Below are 8,357 nucleotides of genomic sequence, written 5' to 3'. Positions count from 1 at the left end.
TTAGCTCCCTGGGAAAATGCTTCCTGGGGCACCAGCGCCTGAGGATGTGACCCCATGCCATTGCCTAGAGAATGATTCAAATATAGATTGGGAGAACTGCCCCGCCATCTTGGTTCCACTCCACTGGGCAGCCATGTGATCTTAGATTATATATAGTTGGCTGCTCCTTTGAAGGTTCTAAAGATAGGAGGGGCCTTTCTTGTCCAACCCGACCCAGGACTCCAGAGTTGAGGGCTCAGATCCAACCCCAGGGCAGGACATTTTCTGTTCTCCAAGCTTGCTTCCCCCAGGTTCTCAGTGACAAGGTCAAGGTCATGTCAATCCTCAAACAAAACTCCTTTGATTCTAAAAAGCCCCAGTAGAAGGACCCAGTGCAATCAGGTTTGCTGCTGACACATCCAATTACCTGTTGAGCCTTTGTTTCCTGCTTCCTTGTGGGTATTCATTTCTTCTTCCTCCTCCTGGCTCAAAACAGGTTTGACTTGATAGCAATATCTGATCAAACCATGAGATCTGAGCCGCTCCCTGGCTCCGTGCCTCAGATCCGTGGGACGGCCAGGCTAGGATGGTGTTGGCCTTTGAACTGGGAGTCGGGCTGGCCCTGGTTTGTCTGCGCTCATCTCCAGGAGCCACCTCCCAGTGTGTCTGGGGGCTCTGGGGAAAGCAGACCTGGGCTCAGGACCGAGATGGGCAGCAGTGTGTTGAGTCTGAGTCAGATCCTGCCTCAGCGGTCACAGGGCACAGCGTGTAACCTCTATAAAACAGGGTTAGGCCCCAGGCCGCCTTCTGTGTGTTCCCCACCCTGTCATGACCTTCTTGCGGGTGCTATGTAGAGAGTTGTCCCCAGTTGTAGAAAGCAGACCTAACTTCTTCACTCTTTCAGTGGGTGGCCTGGGGTGGTTGGTCCCTGGGCCCTGCCTCTAGCCCAGGCCAGCCCCAGGGCTTACCACACAACCTGACACAGGTTTGCTGGGCCTTGTGGGGGCATCTTGGATCAGGACGTCCTGCCCTCGGGTGTTTCTGAAGCTGAACTAGGCCTGGAAGGTCCTTGTTCCATGTGCATGGTCCAGCTCTAGCTGGACTGAAACCCAGAGCGCAGAATGGGCAGTTGGCATTGGTGAGGATGGGCTGGCTGCCAGCTTCTCACCCAGCATCTGCTAAAGGTGCCTCCAGTGCCACCTGGTGGTGGCAGGGAGAGTGAGCCTGGCTCCTGGCAGGTGGAAGCCCGAGATGCCCTAGACTGTGGCCAGGGCATTAACATTCTCCCAGGGTTTCACTGCTCTCTGCTGAGGAGGCCCAGCCAGGATTTCCCAGGGTTCTGAGCAGTTTGATCCAATAAATGGTGTCTGCAGTTCTGAAAGCAGAGGTTCAAGTGGGCCAGTGGATCCCTCCAGTCCTAGTGAAATTGGGCGGGGAGCACTGAAAATGCCAATGTGCCTGTTCCTGTTCTGGTGCAGAACCCCCTCCATGGGAGGAGGGGTGCACTTCTACAGGGGCAACCCTATTGGGGTGTCCTGGGCAAAGCCTTTCCTCATGGCAGCCAAGAGCCCCGTTTCTAAGCATGGAAGAGTCACCTCCACACTGAGCCCCTAAGGGACAATTCAGCAGACAGATCTGAACTAAAAACGGGCTCCACAGGGACACCACGCCTTGGCCACGTATTCCTTGTTGGACATGTGGGGGGAATGTAGGTCACTGGAAGTCGGGACGAGTAAGATGCCCAGAAATACCCAGCCTAGAAGCCCAATGGGGAAAAAAGGGGGACATGGGATTGTAGATGGAAGAGCTGCCGGCCCCCTCTCCGTCACAGGGCGGTGTCAGATGGAGTCCCCTGCCTCTACTATCAGCTGCCCCCCTTTGGAAAGTGAGAGCAGAGGGCTTGCTAGTCCAACTGGTCCTTACTCTGAGGGGCAAAGGCCATCAGTCCACCTTCACATTGGCCCCTGAGGGTTGAAGTCAGGAGGGCCTTTGACCAACATCTTACAGAAGAGCCTCATGGGAGGTGGCAGCGAGCCAGAAGCCACTCTACACCATGTTCCCAGGCCCTTCCCATGGCCTTCGGCCCTCAGCCCATCCTCCCTACCTTGGCCCTGGTCTTGGAGAGCTGGGGCAGATCTCCTGGGAAATGAGACCCAGGAGCTCTTCCGCCCTCTGCTGGTAGGCCCCCCCAAGGGGCAGGGAGGCTTAGGTGAGGGTCTAAGTCTGGCTTCTAGTCCTAATATTTCTGTGATCCAAAGGAAACTGGGTGGGGGAACGGGAAGTTCCAGTCTTTGGGCACCACCCGCCGTTGCCATCACCACCACCTCACTGTGCCGGGTCCCACCCCAGATTTCAGAGGGCAGTGGGATTCCCTGTCCCATTCCCGCTTCTAGGAGGCAAGGCAGCTCAAGGCCAGCCGGCCAGAGCTGGGATTTGGGCCGGCCTTCTCCATGGCAAGGTGGGTCCCCTCCTCCCTGGAGCTCACCTTCTGCCCACACCCATGCCCCGGCCTCGGCTGCCTGGGAGCCCATTGGGCCCCTCCCTGGCCCGCCCTGTCTAGGGCAATGTGTGCTTCTCTTCCTGTTCAGACCTACCCAACACCACAGCCATGGAGTTTGATCTCTCTTCAGGTAAGGGCTCTCTGGGCAAGGTTCTTTTCCCCAGACCCCAGAAAGGGGGGGAGGAGAGGGAAAGGGGCGTCGCGCCCCTGCTCAGAGCTTGGGTCGTTGAACATGCTCCTCCAGGTCACGGGCAGGCCCTTTCTCCGGCTCCCGTGGGTGAAATGCGTGGCTTAGCTGGGATGACCTTGCTCGGGCTTTCTCGAAAGGCCCCAACCCTTAAGACAGCTGGGTGGGCTTTGTTAGGGGGAGGACAGCAGCAGTTGGATGTGGGGGTGGGGCTGGAGAACAGACTAGTTTGGGCTGAACACACCTAGGGAGTGTATCTCCCATGGGAGCAGCAGCAGACGCTCCCCCCTTCCTTGGAGCCTCAGTATGGGGGGTAGGGACCTCAGGTGACCCGCAGATTCATCTGGGGAGGTCCCCTGGGTCCCTGGGCTCTCTGCCACGGGCCGGGCTGGGACAGACGGCTCTTCCCCACTGGCAGCCCTCGGTGCCGATGCCAAGAAGACTGAGAAGGGAGGTCCACCACAGGGCCCCCCCAAGCCTGGGGAAGCCGCCAGGGTAAGCTCGGTGAGGGACGGCAGGGGAGGTCTGGGCCACAGGGGTGGCCGAGGCCAAGAGGAGGGGGCCTAACAGAGCTCTTGTGCTCAGCCCAGGCCCGAGACCTCGGATTCCAGCAGCAGCAGCAGCAGCTCCAGCGACTCTGACACGGAAGTGAAGGTAAAGCCCTCCCCTTCTCCCCCCCCCCCCAGCGCTGACATCTAGGACCCCCAACAGCTGAGCATGAGAGGGAAGGCACCCCAAAGACAAGACACCCGGATTGCCTGACAGACCCAGGCATCCTCAGGCTGGCCCTGGGGGGGGGGGGCAAGAGCCCCAGATCAGCCGGCCTGGCCAGGGCCGCCCTCCCCCAGGCCCTTCAATCCTCCCTCCGTACTATTATCCAGCATCCAGGGCCTGGCCAAGAGCCCCAGAAGATGAAAAAACCAAAGAAAACGAAGACGCCCAAAGAAAAGCGAGAGAAGAAGGAAAAGGAGAAGAAAGGGAAGAAGGGCTCAGCCTCCTGAGGGCAGCCTGGGTTCCCATTAAACCCCACCTGGAGAGGGAATAAATGCCTGCCCCCCAATAAAAGGCAGCACCAGTCAGCAGCACCCCCAGGGGGTTTATTTCTCCCAGTAACAGACGCCCATGGCGGCAGCCCCGGCTCGGGACTGCTGTGCAGTCAGAGATCTCTAAGCACCTTAGAGGATGGAGATTGGGGGGAAGAGGGAAGGGGGAAAAGGGGGGCAGGGACTCGGCTCAAGCACAACAGGCAAGGAGATGAATCTGTGGGGGCCGGTTCCAGTCAGAGGGCTAGGGACTCGGCAAGGAGGCCAGCGGGCCGGGCAGCGCCGTCCAGCGCTGGACCCCTTGTGGCTCCGCTTACACCTGGTCCTCCCCATCCCCACTCGTAGCAGGGGAGCCTCGAGGGCCCCTCACCTGACCAGGTGAAAGGTGAGCCAGTACATGAAGAGGGGCTGGGCAGCCGCGATGGCCATGGTTAGGTACATGCGCAGCTGGTTCCTCGCGCCCCGCACCAACACGCCTTCGGCCGCCACTTCGGAGAGGATTTTCAGCCGAAGGGTCCGGATCTGGAGAGAGGAAGGGGCTGCAGCCCATGGGCCATCTGGGGGACCCTTGGAGGTCTCGGCCCTGAAGGGGCCGTTCTGGCCCTTCCCCTTCCCGTGATGCCCTGAGCCCCCGCTCACCATGAAGACGAAGATGGCCACACAGCACCAGCTGAGCACCAAGTAGTAGCCGGTCCTCCCGAAGAGCAGGCCCGTCACGACCCCGCCGATCATCCTGGGGGCAGAGCCGGGCCAGGACCTCAGGGTCTCCCTGCGGAGCCGGCCCCCCTCACAAGCCCCACCCCCCGTGAGCCTCAAGGAGGCGGGGGCCCCACTCACCCGACATACTTGTACCCCGAGAAGGCCAGCAGGTCGATGGTGGTGAGGTCCGTGTTGACGGTGACCAGGTAGAGGCTCAGCAGGATGGCCAGCACCTCCACCGTGAGCCAGGCCAGGGCCGAGCTGGCCTGCAGGCCCAGGAGGTCCGGGGAGAACCTGAGGGGAGGCGGGCTCAGGGCTTGCGGGCGGCTCAGGGCGCCTCCCCCCCAACCCTCCCCCCAGCATCCTCACCTGTCCTGGGTCCCCAGTGCTAGGCCCGCCACCAGGATGTAGGTGATGAAAGCCATGGCTGCAGAGAGAGAAGCCCGTCCCATAGTAACCACGGGAGCCTGGGAACCCTGCTGGGGCCCCCACCTGGCTGGGGTTCCCGGGGGAGGGGGGTGGACCTTGGCCACTAGCAGGGGGGGAGGGGGCGGCTGGGAGGTACCTGGAATGTAGAGATCTGGGGCGTTGATGTCAAACCTCGGGGCCACCGGCATGTCCTGCTGGTATTGCACCTCCCAGTCCTGCAGACACCAGGAAGTGACTCCCAGCCCCGGCCCCTGGCCCCCGCCCCATCTCCCCCGGCCCTCTTCTCACCTGGTGCAGGTAGGGAAACACCAGGAGCCCCAGTTTCTTCCCCACGTACACGGTGTCCACAGCAAAGTAATACTTGAGCTTGGTGACGGGGATGAAGCGGTCAATCTGGGCAGGCAGGACGGGTGGGAGGTGAGCGCCAGGCGGCGCGGAGCCCCCCGCCCCCCTCCCCGGGCCCACTCACATTCTTGTCCACCAGCTCCTTGCCGTGGGCGGCCAGGCTGCTCCCGTAGGCTACCGCCATGTTGGACACGGGGTCAGCGAGGAAGGCCGGCTGGGAGGGCGACGAGAAGCCCAGGCCCCCGGGGGCCCGATGGCCCGGGAAGCCCCCGGACCCGTGCGCTGAGCTAGTGTCATGGAAGAGCTGGTGGGGGTCGGCCAGGCCGGGCTCTGCCACAGGCACCCTCCTCTTCATGGCTGCCAGGGGAAATCAGAGCATCACCGGCTTAGGGGAGGAGGCCCCGAGCACCCCCTGGGCCCAGGGGGGGTGCTCCCCACTGACGCTGGGGGACCCCAACGTCACAGCCGCCTCCTCTGCAAAATGGGGAAAATAGGGACGGACCGCGGAGGTCACTGAGAGGTGCTTGGGAGCCAGAGCACACAGTAGGTGCTGATGAAATGATACTTGGAAAGCCTTAGCACCCGGCATGTAGCATACCCTAGGTGTTACATAAATGTCAACTTCATCAGATGAGATGAAACCGCACAGCACACAAGGGGCGCTCCCATGTTATCATGCGATGACACTGTAGTCTTAGCAGTGTCTGGCACACAGTAGGCGCAACATAAATGCGCGCTGTTACTGTTTTGCTTTTTACAGCCCCCCCCCCCATTTTTCACGTTCTGCCGGGGGCGGGCGGGGGAAACTGAGGCAGACCGGCGGGGAGGAGGGAGCTAGGGACCGGGAAGAGTGGACAAGCTGAGGCCGGGCGGGGGCCTCCCCGTACAGGCTGCCCCTGCCTCCGTCCCTTGCTGGGCGGGCCGCGGTGGGAGGAGCCAAGGGTCCGGGGTCCGGGCGCCCGAGCTCCCAAGTCCCGCCCTCGCGCCCACCGACCCCAACGGCCGTCGCCCGGCCCGCGCCCCCCCCCCCCGGGCCCGCCGCCCTCCCCCGGCCCGGCCGGCCACGTACGCCACTTACGGTTCCGGGCGCTCCCCGCCGCCGCGCCGCCGCGGGTCCCCGGCTGCATCCCGGACAGGAGAAGCCGATCCGGCCCCGATGGACGCCGAAAAGGACCGCGCGGCCCCCGTACCGCGCCCGTCTGCGGCGTCGCGGGCCAATGGGAGGCCGGCGCCCCGGCCCGGCCCGGCCCTCCGGCGGCCAGGGACCAATAGAAGGCTGCGGCTCTTCCCCGAGGGCCCTCCCCCGAGGCCGGGGCGGGCGGGGGTGGGGGGGACGTGGCTCTGAGTGGGCTGAGGAAAGATCAGATTAAAACTGCGGAGGAGGAGAAAGAGGCTTCGGCGCTAGGCGAGGAGGATTCTGGGCCATGGTGGGCGCGGGGGACGCCGGGAATTGTAGTTTTGTCGCGCCTCCGCTTTGTTCATTCAGTCATTCAGGACCACAAAGCAGGCCGGAGGCGGCGCGACAGAGCAAGGAGAGTCTGTGCAGGGTGGGAAAGAGTGGGTCCCGTCTCTGAACCAGCCGGGCCAGGGACCCCAGAAAAAGATGCGTTGGCGGAAGACTCGTCCTCCGTGGGAGGGCCAGGAAGAGGGCAGGAAATTTGGAGGCCGTGCTGCATTTCCTGCCCCCTGAGGGCTTACGTTTTGTAGGGGAAATAATAAAAAATCATCAGGATAAAAGCATAAAGTGAATAAAATAAAGTGAAAAGTGATAAATAAAAGCCCATCCTAATGGCCGACACGCGGGGCCGCTAGGTGGCGCAGTAGATAGAGCACCAGCCCTGAATTCAGGAGGACCCGAGTTCAAATCTGATCTCAGACACTTCACACTTCCTAGCTGTGTGACCCTGGGCAAGTCACTTAACCCCAGCCCCAGGGAAAAAAGAACTTAATGGCCGGCTCGTGCATTTCTGGCAAAGAATTTTACAAAAGTCTAATCCGATCCGTGCTCCCCAGTCCGAAGATGGCGTCAGTGAAAGGAAGGACGAGGGACACGGGACAGACGCCTCTGACGCTGGGGGAGCATAGAGATGCTTCCCTTTACTTCCTCCTCGCGGTTAATGCTAGTGGCGCCCTGGCATTTTAACTGTCCCATCCCTACGGCTGCGCCTGGGGCCGCTGGGGATGCCGGGAATGACGCGCTCTGGTCTGGAGTCAGGAAGGTATGAGTTCAAATCTAGCCTCAACAGCTAGGGCGAAATTGGGCAAGTCCCAACCTCTATTTGCCTCGTTTCCTCATCTGTAAAATGGGAACACATAGGAAAAGAAATGACGAACCACTCTATTATCCTTGTCAGGAAGTCAGAAGTCGGATGTGAACCGAAAAAGAAAAAGAAAGCACCAATCCCGGGGAGTCCACGTGGGTGTGTTATGAATACAGTAAAACTGTCCACAGGACTGAACCAGCCTCTAATCTGCCTCCAGAGGCGAGGCCCAGAGCCTGTGGGAGAGCTCGGGCCCATCCCTGAGGGATGCCCGGGCCTCGGTAACCAGGGGCTACACACTCAGGCCCGCTCCAGAGGGTCCAGGGTCCCCCCACAGTAACCGAAGGTCGCGGTCAGGGCCCTTGGCGAAAACTTCTTCAGTCTGAGTCAGAGTTTCTGGTACAGGAGCTTGGCTAAGACACACCCAGAAACACTCCAGGTTCTCTGCTGCACGCGCAGAGTATATAGTAATAAAGTATATATTGCATAATCACATTAAATCTAGTGCAGGTCAGACTAGTTGGAGGCTCACAAGAGACTCGTTCTGAGAAGGAGCGTTACCTGTCACCAGGGTAACCAAGAAAACTTCAGACAATATAAGCCAGTCTCCTTGCTTTCCCGGAACCCCTTTACCCAGCTTATTTTGATTCCAGATTCCTTCTGTAATCATGTCGATATCTTTTCACGGACTGTATGATTTATTCCGAGGACGGCTCTAAAAGAGCTTCTCTAGTTCCAAATCTAGAACTTCCCAGATAATTCTGCCGGTAATATCATTTAAATTTGGCTCCTCAGTTTTGAAACTTCGGAGAATTTCAGTTTAGTCCCCGTTTGTTGTTTCTATCCTTGCCTAAATACCTAAAATAAGAATCTTTTTAAAATTTATGAGGATCCCACTGCCTTTTAAAATTATC

General features: G+C 59.9%; 2 protein-coding genes across 7 annotated transcripts; one reads left to right on the top strand and one right to left on the bottom strand.

Annotated features, from left to right (window-relative positions):
* Positions 1 to 2,464: 2,464 nt before the first annotated feature.
* On the top strand, positions 2,465 to 3,751 carry CXH19orf33 (chromosome X C19orf33 homolog). Of its 2 annotated transcripts, none has more exons than XM_074277305.1 (4): positions 2,465 to 2,609; positions 3,085 to 3,161; positions 3,257 to 3,320; positions 3,548 to 3,751. In XM_074277305.1, the coding sequence occupies exons 1-4, from the start codon at positions 2,544 to 2,546 to the stop codon at positions 3,665 to 3,667; spliced, it is 327 nt and encodes a 108-aa protein (XP_074133406.1). In that variant the 5' UTR covers positions 2,465 to 2,543; the 3' UTR covers positions 3,668 to 3,751. The 2 variants fall into 2 exon arrangements, with proteins under 2 accessions (XP_074133406.1, XP_074133407.1); XM_074277306.1 differs by having other exon boundaries at positions 2,471 to 2,609; positions 3,252 to 3,320.
* Positions 3,743 to 6,517, bottom strand: YIF1B (Yip1 interacting factor homolog B, membrane trafficking protein). 5 transcript variants are annotated; one of them, XM_074277295.1, is made up of 8 exons: positions 6,261 to 6,517; positions 5,307 to 5,539; positions 5,126 to 5,230; positions 4,974 to 5,052; positions 4,778 to 4,835; positions 4,547 to 4,702; positions 4,349 to 4,442; positions 3,743 to 4,231 (listed from the first exon to the last, which is right to left on the bottom strand). In XM_074277295.1, exons 1-8 carry the CDS (start codon positions 6,307 to 6,309, stop codon positions 4,076 to 4,078), a joined length of 930 nt encoding a protein of 309 aa, XP_074133396.1. In that variant the 5' UTR covers positions 6,310 to 6,517; the 3' UTR covers positions 3,743 to 4,075. The 5 variants fall into 5 exon arrangements, with proteins under 5 accessions (XP_074133396.1, XP_074133397.1, XP_074133400.1 ...); XM_074277296.1 differs by having other exon boundaries at positions 4,556 to 4,702; positions 6,252 to 6,472; XM_074277299.1 differs by having other exon boundaries at positions 6,252 to 6,451.
* Between the last annotated feature and the right edge of the window lie 1,840 nt (positions 6,518 to 8,357).

This window comes from Sminthopsis crassicaudata, chromosome X (genome assembly GCF_048593235.1).
Source record: "Sminthopsis crassicaudata isolate SCR6 chromosome X, ASM4859323v1, whole genome shotgun sequence".
Lineage (NCBI taxonomy): Eukaryota > Metazoa > Chordata > Mammalia > Dasyuromorphia > Dasyuridae > Sminthopsis > Sminthopsis crassicaudata.
Note: the sequence above shows the minus strand (reverse complement) of the source record. Positions and strands in the feature narration are given on the sequence as shown.

Bases quoted from the DNA above. Each gene is read 5' to 3' on its own strand.
- CXH19orf33 (XM_074277305.1), top strand. From the start codon at position 2,544: ATGTGTGCTTCTCTTCCTGTTCAGACCTACCCAACACCACAGCCATGG. The intron at 2,610-3,084 runs GTAAGGGCTCTC...CCCCACTGGCAG, and splicing joins GGAGTTTGATCTCTCTTCAG to CCCTCGGTGCCGATGCCAAG. The intron at 3,321-3,547 runs GTAAAGCCCTCC...ACTATTATCCAG, and splicing joins ACTCTGACACGGAAGTGAAG to CATCCAGGGCCTGGCCAAGA.
- YIF1B (XM_074277299.1), bottom strand. From the start codon at position 6,309: ATGCAGCCGGGGACCCGCGGCGGCGCGGCGGCGGGGAGCGCCCGGAAC. The intron at 5,540-6,251 runs GTACGTGGCCGG...TTCCCCTGGCAG, and splicing joins CGCCCGGAACCGTAAGTGGC to CCATGAAGAGGAGGGTGCCT. The intron at 5,053-5,125 runs GTGAGAAGAGGG...TGGTGTCTGCAG, and splicing joins TGTTTCCCTACCTGCACCAG to GACTGGGAGGTGCAATACCA.